Source organism: Ammospiza nelsoni, chromosome 18, assembly GCF_027579445.1.
Source record: "Ammospiza nelsoni isolate bAmmNel1 chromosome 18, bAmmNel1.pri, whole genome shotgun sequence".
Classification (NCBI taxonomy): Eukaryota; Metazoa; Chordata; class Aves; order Passeriformes; family Passerellidae; genus Ammospiza; species Ammospiza nelsoni.
In genome coordinates this window covers 4550054-4573365 of record NC_080650.1, presented here as the reverse complement: position 1 = coordinate 4573365, position 23312 = coordinate 4550054, and the positions used below count along the sequence as shown (strand labels likewise).

Genomic DNA, 23312 nt, shown 5'->3' with positions numbered 1-23312 from the left:
TCTGGAGCCCTCACTGCAGGATGCAGAGGGGACAGGGTACCTGGGAGCAGCTCAGGTCGATGATGGACAGCGTGGCCAGCGGAGAGCGCTCTGGAAGATCAAAAGACACCTCAACATTTTCCTGGAAAACATCATTTAAAAGCTTGTTTCAGTCATGGGATGGCATCTGGAAGTCTTCACCACCAGGGAAGGGCACATCTATCCTCACTCATTGATGTCTGTGTTAAACCATAGGAATTCAGCTCCTTTCCCAGGGCTGGAGGCATTATGGTAACTCCTTCAAGCCTATAATAAGTTCATCTCTGCCTGTAGGTTTCTCAGCAGCTTATTTCTGCAATAATTTATCATTTTCCTTTCTATCCTCTATTATTCATCACCTGAGGAAAAAGTCATCTGCGCCAACAGAAGGCACAAAGTCTGCTGAGCTGCAGCGAGCGTATAATAGAATTCCAAAATGGTTTGAGTTGGGAAAAATCATCTCATCCCAACAACCCTGCCATGGCAGCTTCCACAAAGATGCCAAGGGAGCAGAAATAGCCAAGAGGGTTCAGAATTGAGGTGGGGGGTGGGGAAGAGAGGCTCCCACAGCCCTGCTGCAGCCCTCCCAGCAAAGCCCTCGAGTTATTCACTCACACCACAGCAGGACGTGGGGACCCCAGGGCACAAAGGCAGCTCCCAGGAGCTGCTCCCAAGCCCTGCTCCTCACCTCTCTGTACCTCTCTATCTCCCTCAGGAAGGTTTTCTCATAGAAGAGCCCCTGCAGCCTCTCCTGGACGTAGTTGTGGCACAGCTCCTCGAAGGTGGCCGCTCGCTCGCGCCGCTGCTGCCGCGGGCTCTGGAAGCCAGGGGTGTCCACGATGGAAATAGAGCCCATGGAGAGGTGCTGGGAGGAGAAGGACCTGGGGAGAGCCACACACAGCACCAGGATTTACCCACAAATGGCAGCAGAGTGGTGCCAGCTGAGCCCTCACAGTGCCACAGGAGCCACTGCAGTCCCCAGTGCCAACACTGCAGCCTCAGCTCTCTTCAGAGAGCAGCACAGACAACTTCCCAAAGATTTTTTCTGGAGAAGCACAGAGAGAAGAAAAAAAAAACCCCAATTCTTCTCTCTATTCTCTACTCCCATTATTTTTACACATGTAAAATATGTTAAGAAAATTATTTACCTAATGTGTTAAGAAAACTCTTTACCTAAAATAATTTAATTTATTAAACACCAGTGAAAATTGTTTTGTTTCCTTAGCCAATTGAGCCAAACCTGTACCTAAGTGTCTGGAGACAGTCACGAGATTTTCTTTAGTATGTATCTTTAGTATAGTATAGTATTGTTATAGTAGTTTTTTTGAGCTAAGTCTTAAGCTTTTGGAGGTCTATAACACACTCAAGATAGCTCAGCTACCTTTGGAGGCATAAAAATCAGCAGGAGGGCTTCTGTTGCAGTGTTGGAAACAAAAAGGTTTAATAAAAGGCAAAATAACAAACAGAGAAAAACTGGGCCAGGTGCAGGAGGTCCTTGCTTTTAGTAAAACACCTCACAAAAGTGATTCGTTTCTTTGTTCACTTCTTTTTCTAGTAAATTGCTTAGGTGAGGCTTTTTGGCTCTTGTCTAATTAGCTATTTTTAAGTTTGAGGTGAAGTCCCCTAGGCCTATAAGGTGGCTTTTTCACCTAATCAAGGAGAGAGAGAAACTTCTAGTCTTCTTTCCTTTTTGAGGGGACAAAGGCTAGTTTTGTCACAGAAGGCACACTCCTATATAGTACCTTTTTAGAATAATTATAATATTAATATAATATGGTATCGTTTTAATAAAGCAATTGTTCAGCCTTCTGAATCAATATCAAATGCCAATCAAAATTAAATGCCAATCATTCCCTGCACTAGGGGCTCCCTCCATTCTACAATACCAGCGCCACTCCCACATATGGATTTTCACACAGCTGCCTGTTTTTCCAGCAGGAATCAGCCACATGCTCCTTGCCCCTGGGGAAGGGGCTGCCACCCCCAGCCCCAGCTCCCAGCAGCTCCTTGGTACCTGTTGATGAGCGAGACCACAGCAGCAAAGAGCTCCTCGTAGAGCCCCGAGGCCATTCCCTCCACACACTCCACTCCTGTCATCTTCAGCCCTGGCACAGCGAAGGGAAGAGCAGGAAACAATTTTATTTCCAGCCAGGTGGGATCTGGGATTCCCTGGGTTGTGGCGCAGGAGAACCCACACAGCTCCACAGCACATCCCCTGGCCTGCCCTCAGCTCTCGTGGATTTAAGGAATACAACCATGTCAAAAGTCCCCTCCTCAAGTTCTTGCTTTTATCAGGATGACTTGCAGGGCCCAGCTGGAATTCTGCTGCTACCATGGAATCATCAAGGTTGGAAAAGACCTCTGAGATCATCAAGTCCAAGCTTTAAGGAGCGTGGGAAGGCTGACCTGAAATCCAGGCAATATCTCACCCTCCCACTTCACACATGCTGGGTCTACCTCCATGAATCAGAGCCATACAATAATTTAAGGTTTCTGGTGGCTCAGCAGCACAATCCCTGATCCAGATCTCTTTGCAGGACACAGGTGCTCAGAGCACAACACCAGCTAATTTGTGGAGTTTGAGGATTCCCCCCTTTTTCTAGGCAGTAATCTCACAGCATTTAAGCCACATCACTTATCTGAATTCATCTCATTTCACCTGTCCCTAAGGAGGGTCAGGCAGGGGCAGCTGGAGAGCTGAGGGCAGTGATGTGACACAGCACAGTTAATGATTTTATTAATTTTAAGACCTACCTGGGCCTCTCAGCCTGAGAAAAACAGAAAAATTTGCTTCACCCCTCCCTGTCCCCCAGAAACAAAGGGGAAAGGTGATATGGGAGACATATATGTAGATGAAAACTCAGAATTTTGGAAGCATGTAATGTACTTAGGTGGGTGGAGGAAAACAGAAATATATATATATATAAAATATGTTCATTATATATATTTTAATATATCTATTTATATGTAATATTTTATACATATTGTGTGGTATATGTAATATATATTATATTATGTTTTTCATATATTATATATAATTATATGTTATTATATATTATTATATATTATATAATAAGATATACAAATATATAATAATATATAGCTTATTTAACAAATATGCAAATTGCAGAACACAGTTTCTAACAGGAATGTAACTTGCTAGGTAGAGACAACTTGTAACAGAACACGTAAGAATTTAGTCTCTAGGTAAAGACCATAAAGATAACTCAGTAAAGCAAGGCTCAGGTGCTGTTGAAACCCATAAAGCAGAACCTTTCATTTAAGGAGCCAGCAAGAACCAGGCTCCTGGTTTTGGCCTAAGAGAAAGCCAAACCTCCACTGTGCCTGCCCAGAAGAAAAAGCAGCGAACATTGACAAGGATGAAGTTACTTCATCGAGGAAGATGATGTTGCTTCATCAAAAACACCCACCAGGACGACCAGGAAGCGTGGCACCACCAAAAACTCTGGGTGGTGAACAGGCAGGCAGGGAGGTGTGGGCTTGGGGGCTCAATGTGTGTTTAAACCTGAAATCTATCTCACCTGTCTCAGAAATGTTGGTGGAAACACCTACCCATGCTCCCAGCTGGAATAAACCGCACCTATGCATCCCAGCTGGAATAAACCACACCCATGCTCCCAGCTGCAATAAACCACACCCATGCATCCTAGCTGCAATAAACCACACCCATCCATCCCAGCTGCAATAAACCACATCTATGCATCCCAGCTGCAATAAACCACATCTATGCATCCCAGCTGCAATAAGCCACACCCATGCTCCCAGCTGCAATAAACCACGCCCGTGCATCCCAGCTGCAATAAACCACAGCCGCTTTACAGTTTTAAATTGTAAACTCCTTATTCCACAAAGGAAAGGGATGGGGCATGGTGGTACCTGGCGGGCTCTCCTCTGCCTGGGGCCGGCCCCGCGCTGTCACCTGCGCCAGGATGTGCCTCAGGTGATGCTTGAAGACGGCGCTGCCGAGCTCCTCCACGTCGCAGCCCAGCACCTCGGCAGCGCGGCTGGCGCTCTCGAACCTCAGGAACTGCTTCCTGCCCACTGCGGAGGGGCACGGGGGGCTCAGCATCACCAAAACGCCCCCTCGTGCACCCCCAAAATCAAGACGGTCCAAAGGGGACCAGGCGAACCACAGGACATCAGAGTTTCAGCAGAGCAGAGCAGCAGATGTGCTGGTGGGAGCTGATGGGATTAGGAAGCAATCCCTGGAAATCCGGGATCACCTTTCAGGGTCCCAGCAGTGTTTGCTGTCCCTGCAGGCGGGAGCAGCAGTTCCTCCCCTCGAGCAGACACAGCTCACAGCCGGTGATAACGATCCCAGCTTAATGATTTAAATCAATAGGGAAGTCATCTGCAGGGTTAATCCTTTTACAAATCCAGAGCAGAAAGGTGCTGTGGGGGAAGCCAGGCAGCACAGCTCACAAACACAGAGGGATGAGCAAAAACAGGAGAAGCCAAAATCGCCCAGAGACCTCAGGGTGGCACTTTGGGTGCTGGATGAGGAGCTCGGGCGGCTCACAGCTAAAATGGGCCCTTAAAACACAGCTGGAGGCTGGTGGCAGGGAGAGGGTGTGGATGGAGAGTGAGAGGTGCCCACACCCTGGGAAGCTCCATGGGAACCCTCTCCTGGCTGAGGGGAAGCACAAAGCAGGGCTGGAGGGCTGGGGGTGCTTCATGAATCAACCCCCTTCTCCCTGCCCCTTTGATCCTTCCCCAGTATTTCATTGCTGACTGAAGGACTCCAACATCAAGGGCTGTGCTGAAGGAGGCAGGGGAATTGCCTCAACACTCCAGGCTTTGATTTATTCTGTTTCCACTTGTTCCTGTCTGAGCTGGCTGGACGGACGCTGATTCCTGTCAGACACTAAAGCTCTGCCTGACGGGGAGGTGCAAGGGCTGGGGGGGCTGGACAGACCTGGCTGAGATCCCACACTGCCCATTTCTGCACCCCACACTGCTCCAGCATCCCAAAGTGCCCATTCCAGCACCCCACACTGCCCATTCCAGCACCCCTGGAACAAACAAGAAGGTCCACTCATCCCTGGCACCCCCAGGCACCATTTTAGCCTCCATGAGCTGTAACCAGCAGCTCCACACGGCTCTCCTGAGTGTGATGTGACCATGGAAAACACGCTGACTTTAACACCTGAAGGGAATTACTTTGGCCCAGGCAATATTTAAGAGAAGCAGAAGGAAAACACGGCGTCAGCACTCACAGGGGCAGCTCAGCCTCTCTTGCTGCACCCCCAGCCCATTTCCAAACTGCTCAATGCCCAATTTCCTGGGTTCCCAGGGCATGATGCCACAGGGGTGGGTCTGTGCAGGGCCACAGAGCTCAAGCACTCACCCTGGGCTATTGCTGGTGCTCTCACTGACCCCAAAATTCCCCCCTGGCTGTCTCAGTGCTCCTGTCCCTCCTGCTGCCCCTGACCTCTGCAGGGTTTGGGGCAGCTCAGTGTCCCCCACCTGAGCAGCAGGTCCCAGCCCTCGTGCCCTGTGGTTTTCCTCCATCCTGAGTAGTTCTGGAGGGTGGATTTGCAGCAGCCTTGCTGTGCCAGGGGATTTGGAGCAACTCCTGACACAGCTGTGGCAGCACCAGGAGGGCTGGAATGGCAGCCACCACCATTACAGGTGTGTGCTGGGGAGCCCACAGAGAGCTGGGAGCCACAAAGCTTTATTCTGATATCCTGATATTGTGATATTCTGATGTCAGGCAGCAAAAGGACAGCGTGAGAGCGAACTGAACGCCGCCCCCGCTGTGCCCCAAACCTCCCTTCAGCTTACAGGGACAGCAAATAAATTAAACCAGGGGATTTTCTGCAGCCCACAAAGGGACTAGAGCACTCAGGTGAATGGTGCCCGGGGTGCCCTGTTGGCCTCCAGGTGCCAGGCTGCTCTGCTAATAAAAGAGCTGCTCTAATACGTTTCAAAGGCAGCTGGGATGGAGCAGAAGGAGCTTTTGAAATTCAGCCTTTTCTTCTCAGCGTTTTTTTTTTTTGTAGCTGCAAATGCATTTTCCACCCCCAGCCAGGGAGAGGTGGTGCTGTTCCCTCCTGGTTTATTCCTGCACAAACGGAATGGGTGAGGAGAGAAGGGAAAAAGGTGCCTTTAACCCTCACTGGGGCCCGTTTAACACGTGCCAGGGCAGGGGATGTGCCTGGCTGAGCTCCTGAATGCCCTGGAAAAGCAGTGCTGAGCCTCCCTTTGGTGAGATTTCAAGGAGAGGATTTGGAATACACAACATCAAAGGGCATGAAAGGGGAAGGGAAGAGATGGCTATCGGGAGACAGGTTTAACCACATTAAAAGAGTCGTCGCCCCCACTGAGACTCTTGCTCCACCCGGCTTTGATCCATTTTTTATCCATATTTCCTTTCATTTCTCCCCTTTTGTTGACACGCGGCGGGGGAATCGATACCAGAGTGAGCGACACTGAGACATGATCTGCTTGTTAATCCCACACCAGAGAGTGCTCAGAGCCCTGCCTGGGTCTGCTGCTCCCATTCCTGCTGAGAGAATGGAGCAGCATTTGTTGTGTACAGAATTCCCTCTCAGGCTGATTTACTGAGGACAGAATGTGCAGGAAGTCTGAGCAAAGCAAAGCTCCTTGTTACCACCCCTTCCCCTGCCACTGAGCTGGGCACTCCCAAAATGAGACACATCTCCAAAATCTCCTCTCCTGAAAGCCCACAGGGATGAAAGACTCAAAATTTTTGGCCAAAAGCCTTCTGACACTCATGACACATAGGGTCATCTATAAAAGCTGGAAGGGCATTAAGGTAGATGGAGATGAGGAAAGAGAATATCAGAAAAAAGGAGGAGAAAAGAGAACTCACTGTAAGTCATGACAGCATCTATCCTTTTAAAATAATTAATAAATGATTAATGGCATAAATTACCATAAGATGTGTTATGACGTGTTGCAGAGACATTTATAAATGTCTGTGCCTTAGTTTATGGCAGCCTTTGTTCAGTCCTCATAAATTGAAGGGTGTAAATCAATGTGGCTGCCTCTGAAATGGGTTAGAGCACGTCCTAAAATCATTTGTAAGGGATAAGGCAATTTCTACCCATCCATATTAGCAAAGTCTCTATAAATACAATCTTCATCCAGACACAGCCTATTATAATTCAGTTACTGTGGTAGACACTCAAGAGATGATGAACTTAGTGAAATTAGTGCTACCTGGAGCTGTCCCTTTGTGGTGTCATTGGGAACAACGTGCCAACAAAGGAGCCACCCACCCCAGTCCTTCCCAAGGAGCTGGCGTGATGTGACGCCCTGTCACCATCACATTTTCTGAAAAATCCTCTTTGCCCAGGATTCTTCTCCTGAGAAGCTGGAGAGCCTCAGAGAAAAAGGAAAACAATATAATCTCATTTGCTTCTGCTGTGTTTTGCTGCTTTGGAATGTGGAAAAATGAAAACAATACCATCTCATTTGCTTCTGCTGTGTTTTGCTGCTTTGTAATGTGGAAAAAGGAAAACAATATAATCTCATTTGCTTCTCCTGTGTTTTGCTGCTTTGTAATGTGGTTGGAGATTGTTTATCCAACATGCGAACTTTTTTAACTTAAAGACCAATCACAGTCAGGCTGTGTTGGGACTCTGGAAGGAATCAGGAGTTTTTCATTACTATCTTTTAGCCTTCTGTCTGTATCCTTTCTCTATTCTTCAGTATAGTTTTCGGATAGCATTCTTTTATACCATATAATAACACAAAATAATAAATTACCCTTTTAAGAACATGGAGTCAGATTCATCCTTTCCCCTCTTCATCAGGGGACCCCAAAAACACCACAACACCCAGCAGCCCCTTTCCTGTCCCCATGTGGCAAGGACAGAGCTGCTCCAGAAGCAGGGAGGACACCAGCAGGACATGCCACCTCCCACCATGCAGGAAGAGCAAGGAAGAACTTAGAGCCACCAAAAAAAAGAGCAACCTTGGGATGAGCATCATCACCAAGCACTGATCCCTGCCAGGACACGCCACCCTCCCTTCCCAAGCACAGATACAAGGTGTGAGAGAAGCAGAGGCAGGATTTCCCTCACCTTTGCAGGCTCCAGCAGCTCCCAGGTGGTAGATTCCAGCCAGGACACGCCACACGGCCGCCTGCTCCTCCGCGGTGATGCCCAGCGTGCCCATGGCAGCCCGGAGCTGGGAGAAGGCCACCAGGGCTCTCTGCTTGTCCTCAGGCTGCAGGGGACAGAGACAGGGCACTGTCACTGCCTCTGCTGGGCACCGTGCCCGACACAAGGGATACGGAAACCATCAGGACAGCAAGGGAACCTTAGAAAATTTGGAGCAAGTGGTGAAGCTACCAGCAGGTGTCATGGACATATTTTCTGAAAAATCCCTTTGCCAGGATCTTTTCTCCTGAGAAGCTGGGAAACTTCAGCTTCTCCATGTTTTGCTGCTTTGGAATGTGATTTGGAGAATTGTTTACCCAGCATGTGAATTGTTTCTATTGATGACCAATCACAGCCAGCTGCGTCGGGACTCTGGTCAGTCACAAGATTTTATTATTTGTTCCTTTTCTTTGCTAGCCTTCTGATGCCTCCTTTCTCTTTCTTTAGTATAGTTAGTTTTAGTATAGTATAGTTTTAGTATATCTTTATGATATTATATATATGATATGATATGATATATATCATATATATGATATATGATATGATATATTATATGATATGATACTATATGATATGATATGATATATGATATTATATTATATTATTACATTACATTGCATTATATATAATTATTAGATATAATTATTATATTATTTATAATTATATATAATATAATATAATATAATATAATATAATATAATATAATATAATATAATATAATATAATATAATATAATATAATATAATATAATATAATATAATATAATATAATATAATATAATATAATATAATATAATATAATATAATACAATACAATATAATATAATACAATACAATATAATATAATACAATATAATATAATATCAGCCTTCTGAAACATGGAGTCAAGATTCTCATCTCTTCCCTCATCCTGGGGATCCTCAAACACCCCCACAGGCAGGTTCCTTGGGTGCTTGTGAAAGGAGGGTAAAACCCCATCTCTGAGCCCAAATCTGCTGCATCAGCAGGGTGAGGAGCTTGCTGTGCCCTCCCCGGAGCTGCTGCTCCAGCAGTCAGTTCCTTTGGCTGCCAAAGTGGAGCAGGAGCTCCCTAATGAAGATGGAATATTGGATTCATCAGTAGATGATGTAACTGCAAATTGCTGCGATTCATCCCAGCACTTTTGGCTCGTGGACAATCTGCTGGGGCTCTGCAGACAGCTCAGACTAATGAGGGGCTGGAGGTGGGAGTCAGCTGTGGAGCTTTAACCCCTGAAATTCACATTCTGGGCTGCCCAAAGGATGCTGTTGTCCCTTTTGCTGCAGGGGAACGTGAGGGGTAGATGACCCTGGAGCAGCAGAACTTGGTCCCAGGGTGGCTGTGGCATCCCAGCCCCAGCAGAGGGGTGCTGGGGGGGCTGCTTGGGCAGACCCTTCTCACATCCCAACATCCCCTCCCTCCCCTCCAGGCTCCCAGTACAGTGGCATCATCATGAGACACCCAGGAACCAGGGAATCCACATCATCCTCCAGCTCGTGGTGACAAAGAGGGTGCCCTGCACCATCCCACCCCAGGATTTCCCTCTCCCTACCTTTGTGAAGGGTTTGATCCCAAAGGAATTGCTCTCAGCCACCTGGTGCAGGTGCAGCATCGTCCTGGGAGTAGTCACAAAAAAAAATATGAGAGTTAAACTCCCTCCTTGGCTGCCCTCAGCCCTCCGCAGCCACCATCTGAGGGACCTGGATGGGACAGGCCACCACAGCACTGCCCCACACAGGGACATCAGCTGGAGCCTTCTCCTGGGGACACAGCCTGGTGGGAGCCAGAAGTGAGGGCGAAAGGGATCTCTGTGTCATTATCACCCCAATTTCAGCTTTAGTGGAGGGGCAAAAAAGCACCAGGAAATTCCCTTGTTTAATAGAAAATCTCTCTGGATGCAGAAAGACCCCATTGTTCTCACAATCCCTTATCAGGGGAGGTCTCAAAACCCCACTGATGGAGGAAATTTGGGTATAAAGGATGGGGAATATCCCTGGGCAGCCCAGGGCTGTCTCACCCACCTCTCTGCCACATCCAGCCCTGCCAGCAGCAGTGGGAAGATGTTGAAGCTGCTCTCTCCTTCAGGCTGCTGGGCAACACGGGCCCTCTCCAGCAGCAGGGTCTGGGGAGGGAAAAGGGGACAGGGAGATGGAAAGGAGACAGGGAGATGGAAAAGGGACAGGGAGATGGGAAAGGGACAGGGAGATGGGAAAGGGGACAGGGAGATGGGAAACGGGACAGGGAGAGGGAAAGGGACAGGGACATGGGAAGGGGACAGGGACATGGGGAGATGCTCCTGGCAGCTGCCAAGAGGGAGCTGGATTTGGATTTCTCCTTGCCGGGACTCAGCTGGGTTTGGGGGCTGCTCCTCCCACCCAGGGCTGTTCAAGCAAGAGCTGAATCATGATCCAGGCATCAAGGAGCAACTTCAGTGCATAAAGCAGCACCCACGGTCCCTCTGAGCTTCCAGAGGTCTGGGCAGTGCCATGGCCACAGCAAAGATGCTGCAGCACTGGGATAAGTCATTGCTTGAGCTCCAGCAAACCCAGCTCAGCTCCCCGTGGGTGCCCAGGGCAGAGCAGTGGGAAGCCCTGGTGCTCCCCAGGACACCCTCCTCCCTCAGACAAGGCCCAGGAGCATGGGCAGCTCTGATTAAAGAGCCTTTGATAAGAGCCCTGACATGATAAAAGCCCTCTGAGGCTCAGCTCCAGGCGGCCGTGAGGTGCTGCTAATGAAACGCTGAATTATACATTTCCTCATCAACATTTCATCCCAGCACTGCACCCAGCTCCCTGCCAGGGACAGGGACAGGCTGGGGGACCCTGCCAGGCTGCTGAGAGAGATTCTGCTCATTTGGGGCCATTTGGGCACCTCTGGTTAGGAGGAGCAGGGAGCAGAGCAGGGAGCAGAGCATCACCCCCCGTGCCCAGCCTTGCAGCTCAGGGGAGGCTCATCCCCACCCCAAGGACCCCCATTTTCAGCCAGAGCCCTCCCCTGTGAGCAGTGTGACAGGTACCTGGAGGTGAGCAGCGGTGACCTGGCCAGTGGCACTGAAATCCAGCGACAGGACCATGGAGAAGCGCGTGGAGCTGCTGCTGTGCCCGGTGCTCACCGAGCCAAAGGCACCCAGCACTGTGAACATGGCCTGGATCTTCTCCACTGCAAAAGCACCAGCAGAGCCCCCTGAGCCACCCTGCAGCTCTGGAGGAGGGGTCTCCTCCTGCCTCACCTCTGCTGCTCCATCCCAGCCCTGGGGAACTGCCCGTGCATGGGGTCAGCATCCCACAATGAGTGTCCACCGGCAGGAATGGGATGTGCCAGCCTGCCCTGCCTGTTCCAGGCTGTCCCTCAGCCCTTTGCAAGAGCACGGTGTACCCGGGAGAGCTGAGAAATCCAACCCTGCCCTCTGAAGGCGCTGCCTGCCGAGCAGCAGCGTCACCCGTAACCCGAGCAGGTGTGAAATGTGAAATCGCTGCCCCGAGCGCCGCTCCAGTGATTCCCTCCCGCTGCTCACAAATCTGCTGAGGCTGACGCGGGGACAGTGGCACTCGAGGCCACAACTGGTGCTTAGGAGCCGCCCCAGGGGACACAAATCCGGGTTTTTGCGTGGCTGTGTGTCCACAGCCTGCAAAGGCTTTTGATGAGCATCCAGTGTCATCCCTGCCTGTACCTGACACCCTGCCCTGCCCATACCTGGCACCCTGCCTGTGGGAACCCAGAACATCCCTCTGGCTGTCCAGGATGGCCAGGACCCCTGCCAGGGGGCTCAGAGACCCTGGCACAGAGCCCAAAACACCTGTGGGTGTGATTATGACCCCTGGAGCAAATTACCAACCTCATATGAAGATCAGCAAGCCACAACACTTTAGGTAGAATAATAGTGAAGTTATCACAGGGTGGAAAAAGTAGATTTTGGGGTTTTTGGTATGGGGGTTCAGGAGGCAAGATGGAGGGAACTGGTGCATCCAGCCTTTCTCCTTCTTCTTCTTGGCCTCCATCTTCTGCTATGATGGTGGCACTTACAGATTGGTCTAGAGTAGAAGCTCAGTGTTTAACATAGGTGATAGGTATTGGGAAGTAATTGTAAACATTGTACATGTAGTTTTTAGTATAAAGACATAACACTGCCCTGGGGACAGGCAGAGTGCCTGGAACTGTCCTGCTGGACGGACCTCAGCAGGGCAGGAGAAAGAATTTTATAGATAAGAAACAATAAACAACCTTGAGACCGAGAAATTAAGAGCTCTGACTCCTTCTTCAAGCGCCGGGCTGGGAAAAGAGACTTTGGAACTTTTCTTGGGGTCACTCTGACCAGCGAGAGATCCTGACACCTGCCCATCCCTGAGCTCCTGCCTATACCTGACACCCTGCCCATACCTGTGACCCTGCCCATACCTGTGACCCTGCCATCCAGGCTGCCCGCCGTGCCCACCAGGTACTCCAGGGCTCTCTGGCAGCAGCGGGTCCTGCCAGCCCCGCTGTGCCCCAGGGGCACGATGGCCTGGTCCTGCCTCTGCAGCAGCAGGTTCCTGTAGGCTCTGTGTGCCAGCGAGCAGATGTGGGGGGGGAGGCTGTCCGGCTTCCCCCTGGGAATCTGTGGGCAGGGAGAGGGTGACAGAGCAAATCCCAAACTGCCTTCTCACTGAGGGAATCCTGAAGGTGTTTGCCCTCAGGGTGATGGTTTCTCCCCAGGGTGCAGAACCTCCTGAGTCTGAGTGCTCAGAGCTCCCTCAGCCCCAAGACCAAGCACTCCCAGAGCATTCCTGGCCATCAGGACCTTCAGAGCACCCCGGCCCAAAACATCCCTGGTCCTGAGTGTTCCCAGAGCATCCCCGGTCCTAAACGTCCCTAGAGCAATCATAGTCCTGAATGTCCCCAGAGCATCCTTGGTCCCAAATGTCCCCAGAGCAACCTTGGTCCCAAATGTCTGCAGAGCATCCCCAGTCACAACTGTCCCCAGAGCAAGCATAGTCCTGAATGTCCCCTGAGCATCCCTGGTCCCAAACATCCCCAGAGCATCCCTGGTCCCAAATATCCCTAAAGTATTCCCTGTCCCAAATGTCCCCAGAGTATTCCCAGTCCCAAATGTCCCCAGAGCATCCTTGGTCCCAAACATCCCCAGAGTATTCTCGGTGCCAAATGTTCCCAGAGCATCCCTGGTCCCAAACATCCCCCAAAGCATCCCTGGTCCCAAACATCCCCAGAGCATCCCCTGTCCCAAATGTCCCCTGAGCATCCCGGGTCCCAAATGCCCCCAGAGCATCCTCAGTCCCAAATGTCCCCAGAGCATCCCCGGTCCCAAACATCCCCCAAAGCATCCTTGATCCCAAACGTCCCCAGAGCATCCCCGCTTGTCCCCGCACTGTGACAGTCCCACGGTGCCACCTGCCGGCCCCGCCGCGCCCGGCGCCCTCCGCCACTGTCCCCAGGTGGGTTGGTGGCCAATTCCCGCTGTCCCCGGTCCCTGTCTCACCTTGCCGGTGCTATCGGCGGTCGCAGTGGCGATGGCCACCAGGCTGGGCCCCGCGTAGGTGCAGGGCAGGCGGGCTCGGAAGCGCTGCCGCAGCGTGTGCATCACACTGCACTCGTTGAGGCTGATGAGGGCAGCCAGGTCCTCGGCCTGGTCCAGGCTGGGGGGGTTGGTCTGGGGAACAGAGACAGAGACCCCCGGAGCTCTGCTGTCATTGTAGGGCTGTGCCAGACCCGCTGGCACCCCAACATCTTGGGCACAGCCAGCTCAGGGTGATGGCTGGAGAAGCATCACTGTGCCTGGCACTGTGCCTGCACCCCCAGCCCAGGCAAGGGGCTCACCTGTCCTCATTGCACACAAAACAACACAAGTGCACACGCTGCTGCTTTTAAGGTGAAGAAAAGGGGAGTTTATGATTTGATTCTAACATTTATGGTTTTCTAAAAGAGACAGTGGATTGGAGGGTGAAAGCGTCGCCTCTCCAATGACACTGGGCAAACTAAAATCTATCAAATTTCTCTTCTTCTACAAAACAATGTAAAACAATGAGTTATTTACAGAAAGTGTGTGAGAAAGCTTGCTGCAAGAATGCAAACACCAGAAGGCTTAGAAAATCTTAAAAAATCAGGGTGACACTCACCCTCTGCACACTGTCCTCGTCCACCTCGGTGACGGTGCCATCTTCGTCCCGGCGCACCCTCACCCTCCCTGCTGGCAGCTCCGGTGTCCCCACGTCTGGTTTCAGCTGTGTGGCTGCAGGAGAGGCTGGTGAGTGTCCCTGGGGTGGGGCAGCCCGGGCAGAGCCGGCTGTGGTGTGTGCCAGGGGCCAAACCCAACCCTGACCCAAACCCAGGAAATCCCTCTGGCTGCCCTGGAGGGCTCAGAGACCTTGGCACAGAGCACAGGACCCCTGTGCCTTTGATTTAGCCCTTGGAAAAAAGCCAATTACCACGTTTATGTGAAGAACTACAAGCCAAAAGAGTTTAAGTAGAATAATAGTTTGTCACAGGGTGAAAAATAGATTTTTGAGGTTTTTAGAATGGGGGCTTGGGGTCCCAAGATGGAGGAATCTGGGCGTGCATTGTCCTTTTTCCTTCTCCTTCCTAGCCTCCATCTTCTGGGTGAACATTCTTTCTCCCAACCCATTCCAACATTATTTCTCCCATTCTCCCATTCCAAATGCAGCTCTCAGCCCTGGTTCTCTCAGAAAAGCAAGCAGGCTCTGGCTGTCCTTTAACTGGGCTCCATCCCCCTGTCTGGAACCTGCCAAGGGCTCTGCCAGGAGTGGGTTCAGTATGGAGGTGGATGCAAGTATCATTATATATATGTTATATACATGTTATACAAATGTTATATATATATATATATATATATATATATAAAATATATATGCTTTTAGATTGGTTTAGAGTAGAAGCTCACTGTCTAACATAGGTTATAGGTATTGGGAGGTTATGGTGAATAATTTACATGTAGTTTTTAGTATAAAAAGGTAACACCACTGTGCCTCAACCCAACCAGCCAGACAGACCTCGGTGGGTCGGAGAAAGAATTTTATAGAGAATAGAAAAAATAAACAACCTCAGGAATGAGAACAAAAGAATCTTGAATCCTTCTTGAACAGCCAGGCTGGGAAAAAGAAGCTTGTAGGTATCTCAGAGTCACTGTGAGCAGCAGAGATTCTGAGACCAAGGCACAGCACCTGGAGCCAGCTCTGCTCCCAACACATCTGACCCAGGGAGAGAGGGAGAGTTACCCAGTGTGAACCCGTCCTGCTGCATCAGCCACACCTTCTCTGCTTCGTACCAAACGTCCCTCGGAGCCTGGGGGAGGAGAGAGGGGAATTGGGCAGCAGCAGGGGGAAAGCTGAGCTGAGCAAGCTGCCTTTGCCCCACTGACAGGGGCATTTCCACACCCCTGCCCATCCAGGCCTGGGGTTCCCTCCCCACCAGCCCCAGCCCACGGAATGAGAGGAGCTGCGTGAAACCAAAAACCGTCCCAAAACCCAGATAACCCCCAACACGTTACCTGGTCCTTGTCCGTGCTCTCGCCTGATGCCTCTCCATCCTGCTCCTTCTCCATGCTCTTGCTCATCTCTTGGCTCCTTCCCGATGTTTCTTCAGCCTGGTCCTTGTCTGTGCTCTTGCCAATCCCTTTGCTCTCTTTCAGCATCTCTTTACCCTTCCCCAGCTCCTCCTTCACCTTCCCCACCTCTCTTCCCACATCTGTGGACTTCTCTTGCATTCCTCCCGGCTCCCCCTCGAGACCCTCTGGCTTGTTTGTGGCTTTTTCAGGCTTTTTGACCTCCCTCGGCTCCGGCTTGCCACCTCCAACATCTTTCTTCATCTTCTCTGGCTCTTTCCTGGCTGACAACAGCTCCCTCTGGGCCTTCCCCTTGGCTGGGGGCTCCTCGTGCCTCAGGGCTGTCCCCTTCTCCTTCTTGCTGCTCTCAAGGACTGTCCCCTTCTTGGTGTTCTCAAGGATTGTCCCCTTCTCCTTGGTGGTCTCAAGAATTGTCCCCTTCTCCTTCTTGCTGCTCTCAAGGACTGTCCCCTTCTTGGTGCTCTCAGGGATTGTCCCTTTCTCCTTGGTGGTCTCAAGGATTGTACCCTTCTCCTTCTTGGTGCCCTCAGAGATTTTCCCCTTCTCCTTGGTACTCTCAGGGACTGTCCCCTTCTCCTTGGTGCTCTCAAGGATTGTCCCCTTCTCTTTGGTGCTCTCAGGGATTGTCCCCTTCTCCTTCTTGATGCTCTCAGGGTTTGTCCCCTTGGGAGTGTCCCCTTCCTTCACTGGCACTTTGCTGCCACGCTGGGGGCCCTGGCTGGGTGCAGGGGCTGGAGTTGGGGGGCTGCCCCCCAGGAAAGTGTCCTTGAGGCTCTTCCTGGGCCACAAAAGCTTTCCCACCTTGGGAGCCCCTGGCTGAGGGGTCTCTGCTGGTTTGGGGGTGGTCTCTGCTGGTTTGGAAGGAGCCTCTGCTGTTTTGGGGGATGTTTCTGGTTTTGAGGATGTCACTGTTGGTCTGCAGGGGGTCTCTGCTCTTTTTGGGGGTGTTTCTGCCGATTTGGGGGCAGGCGCTGCTGTTTTGGGGGATGTTTCTGGTTTTTTGGGGGGTGTCTCTGCTGGGCCCGGTGCAGGGGTTTTGCTGGGGACAGTCCCCGGCACAGGGGGCAGCTCCTTGTTTGGGGGGGCTGTGACCCCCTTGCCCCCCTGCCCCTCTGCCTTCAGCCCGTTCCGCAGGGGCCCCTGGCTGCCCGCCCCTGCTCGGGGCTCTCCGTCCTTCCCCGTGGGCTGCAAGCAAAGGAGAGGAGCTGCTGTGACACCTGGGGGTGCTGCAGGGTGATGCCATGGCCTGCCTCAGTTTCCCCAGGTGTGTCCATCACCTCTCCTTTCCCCCACCCTGAGCCCTGCTGAGTGCTGTCTGTCAGTCCTGGCATTCCAGAATGGCACGGAGTGATTGGCAGAGTTCAAAGGATGCCTTCCACCCCTAGAGGACATGGGGCCATCCAGGTGTCATTTGTCCCCTGAGACTTCTTCCCCCCCTACCTGGTTGTAGCCCTCTGTGCCCCTTCCCTCCCCTCTCCCTGGGGTTAAAAGAAACAACCACCACAGTTCAGGGAGTTCTGTTGGAGCTGTTGCTGGATTCAGAGGCCTGTGTGCCAGGAATAAAGCTCTGGATCCAAACCCTCCTTTTCCTTCTTTTTCCTTCACCATCACCTTAAAGCTTCTCTACCACAGGTAAACCTGAGCTCCTGCATGCTTGGACTTGTCTCTAGCACCCAACTGCAACATCCAGCTAGCCAAAGGTGTCTCCTGGGGACACCCAGATCTCCTGTGCTGTGTGAGGTCCTGCCACAGACATCTTTTATGGAAAATCCTTTCCTTAGGATTTTTCCTCCTGAGAAACTGGGAGGCCTCAGGAACAAAATGTAAACAATGGTTATCTGCTGCTGTGGAATGCAACAGGTGCATCTGTGATTGGTCTCATGTGGTTGTTTCTAATTAATGGCTAATCACAACTGGCTCGGACTCTCTGTCTGAGACAGAAGCTTTTGCTATCATTTCCTTCTTTTCCTATTCTTAGCCAGCCTTCTGATGAAATCCTTTCTTCTATGCTTTCAGCATAGTTTTAATATAATATATATCATAAAATAATAAATCAAACCTTCTGATCTGGAGTCAGATCCTCATCTCCTCCCTCACCCTCAGACCCCTGTGAACACCGTCACAATGTCCCTCAGTGCTCACCTCCTCCTTGGTGCCCACCCTGCTCTCCTTCCTCCTCCTCCGTGCCTCCTTGGCCTCCTGCTCAGTCTCCCGCACCAGCTGCTTGATGAAACCCCCGGGGATGACCGACAGGAGCAAGGGGGGAGCAGACGGGGGTGGCCCCCGGTCCTCGTCACGGATCTGGGGTGGGGAGCAGAGGAGGGTCACAGGGCAGGCACGGGGACAGGAGCCAGCACAGCCTGGTAGCGGCACAGGGCTGGGCACGGCAACGTGCCCAGGCTGAGCATAGAATCCCACCCAGGCTGAGCACAGCACCCTGCCCAGGCTGGGAACAGCATCCTTGTCAGGCTGAGCACAGAATCCTGCCCAGGCTGAGCACAGCACCCTGCCCAGGCTGAGCACAGCACCCTGCCCAGGCTGGGTACAGCATCCAACCCAGGCTGAGCGCAGCGTCCTGCATCAGGGCTGGGCACAGCACCCTGCCCAGGCTGAGCACAGCACCCTGCCCAGACTGAGCACAGCATCCTTGTCAGGCTGAGCACAACATCCTTGTCAGGCTGAGCACAGCATCCTGCCCAGGCTCCTGTTGAGGGCACCAGGCTGGGTCAGGGATGCTGTGGGAGCAGAAGCACTGAGAGGAAAAGGCCAGAGAGAAGCACCCAGACTGGTGCAGCCCCCAGATTGGTGCAGCCCCCGAGGTGCAGCAGGAGCCCACGAGCGCTGCCAACTCTGCTCTGTGCCAGCGGCCCTGGTGTGGCCACCAGAGGAACCATCCTGGCTGCAACCAGGCAAAAAGCATCTCCAGCATCACCACAGCCACATGCAGCCCTGCAGGTCTCAGGGCAAAACCAGCCCCACAGCTTTTCCAGCAGCAGCAGCATCAAACCCTGCCTGCCAGGCTCACAAAAATCACACAGGCAGGCGAAAATCATTCAAACCACAACACTCAGGCTGTGAGGGGGCCCAGAGCCAGCACAAGGGAGCTGTGGGGATGTGACCCCGGGGCTGCTGCAGTGACACCCCCCGGCACTGAGCTCCCAGGCAGCCCAAAAACAGCAGCAGTGCCAGGACTGAGACTTCCCTTCTGCTCCCAGAGCGCGAGGCGCGAGGAGATGGCCATGGTGGCGGCGAGGCAGGACGGTGCTGTGGGGACACACAGGGCACAGAGAGAGCAGAGAGTTAGCCAGGGGCTGCACTGGCCCCAGAGCTGTGGCAGGCTGGCAGCACCCTGACCAACTGAACAGTGGATTTGTCTTTACAAACAAGCTGCGGGTCTGCTGGTGGACAAAACTAGCACTGGGAGGTAAAAGAAACAACGGGAAGGATTCCACTGTTGGATGAATGGAAAAGGATATTTGTTTTTACAAATAAACTTTAGGTTTGCTGATAAACGAAATTAGGCATTGAAAGATGAAAGAAACAATGGGGAAGAAAAACTAAATTCTGTAAGAATTAAAAGTTAAAAGGGAGGGTTATACATTAGAGGGAAATCTTTGGTATCAGGCATTCTGGGAAGTCTGTACCTCTCAATTACCTCAGAAATGGGGAAAAACCCCTAAATGCCATAAGAATTAAAAGTTAAAAGGGAGGGTTATACATTAGAGGGGAATTTCTGGTGTCAGGTGTTTTGGGAAGTCTGTAACTCTCAAGTACCTCAGCCAATGGGGAAACAGAGAAGGGAAATGTGGTCGGGAAATTGGGATAAAAAGGTAAGCTGTATACTCCAAAAATTGGAGAGATCCCCGGGGAATGCCCCATGACCTCTCCCTTTATTTGAATAAAGTAAAAGGGCTCCTCTGATTCCTTTTTGGACATAAACCTCCGATGTTTGTGGATTAATTTTCCTGACACCAAGCATTGCCCACCTGAGCTCATGGCACCAACAGGGGACGGGGAGGCCACCAGCAGCCACCAGGGCACTGTGGGGAGGTGGTGGCACGCAGGGCTGGTGGCACGGGGGTGATTGAAGCTGGGACCCCACAGCCCCGGGCTGGGTGGCCGCAGGAGCCCATCCGTGCCCCACTCGGGGCCGAGCGCGGTTTCACCTGTCGGGATCATTCATGCACCGAGCGCGCCGGGGCTCGGCCGTGCCTCCCCGGCAGCCGCATCTCCTTGTACAGTAAAGGGCAGGAGCGGCCAGGAGCGGGCTGGCAATGTCACTGCCTTCCCGGGCTGGCTGCCCCACGTGCTCCCGGGCCCCCGCGCTGTCCCCGAGCCGGGCTCTGCTGTCCCCAAGCCGGGCTCTGCTGTCCCGGGAGAACCGGCCCCGATGGCACCGCAGAGCCCGGAGGGGGCGAGCCACACGGCATTGTCACCTCCCCGGCCGGAGAGGGACACTCCTCGGGGAAACTGAGGCACGGAGGGGACGTGCCTTGACCAAGCACCCAGGGTGGCACCAGGGTGGCACCAGCGGGACCAGCACCGCGCTCCCCCTGCTCAGGCGGACCCAGGGCGTTTGGATCGGTCCTTACTCCTGCTGCCAACCTGGTGTGTGCCACGAACCGAGGGGTCCCCAGCCAGCACCCTGCACAGGGCAGGAGCAGCGTCCCCGTCCCCATCCCCGCCCTGCCGTGTTTCTTTCCCCGGCACAGCCCCACCACGCCCGGAGCCGGGGCTGCCGCTACTGCCATCCATTCCCAACTAAAAATACGGACCATAGTCCATTCCCAACTAAAAATATGGACTACAGTCCATTCCCCACTAAAAATAGCCCTCCCGGCCGAGGGGACCCCGACCCCCACCCGGGTCCCCCCAGCTCCGGTACCTGGCGGGGGCGGTGGGTGCTGGTGTCCCACACCGGCACCGGGATCCCGGCGAGCCCAGAGCGGCAGCACCGGCAGCACCGAGAGGGTCAGCGGCCGCCTCCCCCCGCCCCCGGCGCGGTGGCAGCTGAGGTGACACATGTCACTGCTAAAAATACCCGCGGCGGTGGCACCGGGGCCTCGCCTGGGGAGAGGCGGTGGCACCGCGGGGCCCTGCTGCTCCTCGGCTTCCACACGTGTGTCACCCGTGCGCACCTCTGCACCCCAAAGAAACGGGGGAAACGCTGTGGTTGGGTGTGAGCCCCCCCAGAGCACCCTGGTGCCGCCCGAGGGGGACAGCCTGGGCTGGGAGCCCAGCACGGGGCTCCCCAGGGCACCCCAGTCTCCCCACCGGCCCTGAGATGGGGCAGAGCTGGAGGAGAGAGGACCTGGGAGCAGAGCTCAAAATAGCCCCTGGCACCAGCACCAGCGTGGTCAGCACCCAGCCAGGCCAGGTGGGAGGGGAGCAGCACAGGGGACACGTGGTGACCACATGGGGAAAAGGGTGACCCCCTCAGGGCACGGCAGGACCTGTGTCCCACATGTCCCAGCTGCCAACAGCCACTCAGGCAGCATGTCACCTGCTCAGGACAAGTCCAGTGCACAGGGGCAATGTCCCCACCTTGGTCACTCAGCATCTGACCCAAAAGCTCCATGGATACACCCAGGGCACTGTCACCTGCTGCCAGAATGGCTCTGGGAGTAAGAAAGCAAACAGGATTGTCAGTCTGGAGTCCCCTGGCAGGAGAGCATCTCACCAACCCAAATCCCACCCGGGAATAGGACCAGGATGTGGTTTCCATGATCCTTCCCATGTGGCACTGCAGGGATGAGGGAGCCTGGCCACTGTTGATGGAAGGCCACCCTTGGTCACCTGTCACAGCCAGCACATCTCACCTGCAGGACACAACTGGTGTGTCCCTCGGAAAAACCAGCACAAACAGCATGCACAGGGCTGGGGGAAGGGACTTACCTGTGCATGGAGCAGTGGGGTCCATCCAGCACATCCCAGTACATCCCAGTCCAGCCTCACGGTGAGCGCGGGACGGGACGGGTGACACGGAAAGAACGGGACACCGGCACACACGCAAAGGACGGTTTTTATTGGGGTCTGGTCGTAGGAGAGCAGTTTTGTACTGACCAACACACAGAAGCAGCTTAGCTGTGCCAAAATAATCCGTTAAAAAAATACTGGCGGCAAGAACCGAGTGTGGCACACCCGCCACGACGGGGCTGTAAACTCCGGGACAGTCCGTGAGGAGCGAGGCCACAGCTCATGGCACCCTCCTCCCCACAATAAATATGGAAAGAGCCAAGTACATAAAACAAGGAATGATCTCATCGATACAATATCTAAAGTTATTTACAGATCCTGGCTTTGCTTACCATTAATTAATTACACATTTTGGACAGGTTCTCTTTCGATCGTTTCCTTCATCGCGAGTAGCTGTTCGTGTGAATCTGCTCCTTTTTGTTTTAAAGGACCTGGTGAGGCACTGGAAGTGCTCACAAATCCCCTCTCCGAGGATGCTCCTGCTTTATTCTGTTTTTCACACGCATTTTTTGGTGCCATTTCACCCACTGTCTCTTCTTTCCCTTTCCCTGAGGAGATGCTACCACAGCAAAGCCTCTTCCCAGCTCATCTCCTTTTCCAGCCTGGAAACACAGCGTGTCACACAAACCCAGACCAACCCGGCCCTGGACAAAGCCACCTTCCTGCAGCTGTCCCCAGGTTCTCTGCCAAAAAATCCCTGCCTGGACACACCCCAGGCCAGCAGCACTGTCCCCAGCACGGCACCTTTCCAGGGGTGACACTAAGGAGCCACGATGCCACCAGCACCGCCAGCTCTCCCTGCCCTCCAGGAACAGCTTGAGCTACAGCTCACCCCAAAATCCAATGGGATCAGAGAGGGAAATGGGAAAAAAGGCAGAGATTACTCAAGGGAGCACAGCAGGGATCCCTCGCTGCCCCAGGCAGCCCCGCAGCATGAAGAGAACTTCAGCAGCAGTGTGGCAATGGAAAATGCCACATTTCACCCAGAAATGCCACAGGGATCAGCCCTGACCAGCACAGACCCCCAGCACTGTGGAAACTGAGAGCACACACTGTTACACATCAAGTACTCCTCAAACTGCACAGGCCAGGCTCACAACTGGAATTATTTTTAGGAACTGAGCGAGCTGATAACTTCAGGGCTATTTCTGCACCTCACTGGGGACAGAGGTGCTGGGGTTGGCCCTGCAGATGTGCCCAGATGTGCCCAGCAGAGGCAGCTCCTGGGGAGATGGCACCACAGGGGGGCCCTGCCTGGGTGTCACCCTCCCCAAACCCCGAGGGACAGTCCCTGCAGGGTCCCTGGTGGCCGCCACCCCTGAGATGTGACACCAAGCAGGGTCCTGCCCTGGCCCTGGCTCCAGGACAGTGACCTGGCACTGCTCCTGCCTTTAAGGATCAAGTGATCCCCCTGGATCACACCAAACCCATCTCCAGTGAGAAGATTTTAGGTCCTGAGCCCAGCCCTGTGTCCAGGCTCTGCCTCCACTCTCTCCTTCCCCTGGGAATGACAGAGCTCGGCAATTCCCTGATGCTGAGCTGGATCAAACACCACGCTGACTCCATGCCCCAATTTAG

General features: G+C 53.0%; 1 protein-coding gene across 1 annotated transcript in view; it reads right to left on the bottom strand.

The window, feature by feature from the left end:
* MYO18B (myosin XVIIIB) overlaps positions 1–23312 on the bottom strand; it is a 70751-nt gene that overhangs the window by 43130 nt on the left and 4309 nt on the right. The window contains exons 2-18 of the mRNA XM_059485431.1: positions 21303–21376; positions 20800–20898; positions 20644–20699; positions 17901–18059; positions 15684–16943; positions 15412–15478; positions 14296–14408; positions 13659–13829; positions 12581–12779; positions 11202–11344; positions 10207–10307; positions 9738–9801; positions 8091–8235; positions 3916–4080; positions 2033–2123; positions 707–899; positions 41–121 (exon numbers count right to left, since the gene is read on the bottom strand). Coding sequence (XP_059341414.1) covers positions 41–121; positions 707–899; positions 2033–2123; positions 3916–4080; positions 8091–8235; positions 9738–9801; positions 10207–10307; positions 11202–11344; positions 12581–12779; positions 13659–13829; positions 14296–14408; positions 15412–15478; positions 15684–16943; positions 17901–18059; positions 20644–20699; positions 20800–20898; positions 21303–21376 — 3181 coding nt within the window. The remainder of the gene's footprint in view (positions 1–40; positions 122–706; positions 900–2032; positions 2124–3915; positions 4081–8090; positions 8236–9737; positions 9802–10206; positions 10308–11201; positions 11345–12580; positions 12780–13658; positions 13830–14295; positions 14409–15411; positions 15479–15683; positions 16944–17900; positions 18060–20643; positions 20700–20799; positions 20899–21302; positions 21377–23312) is intronic.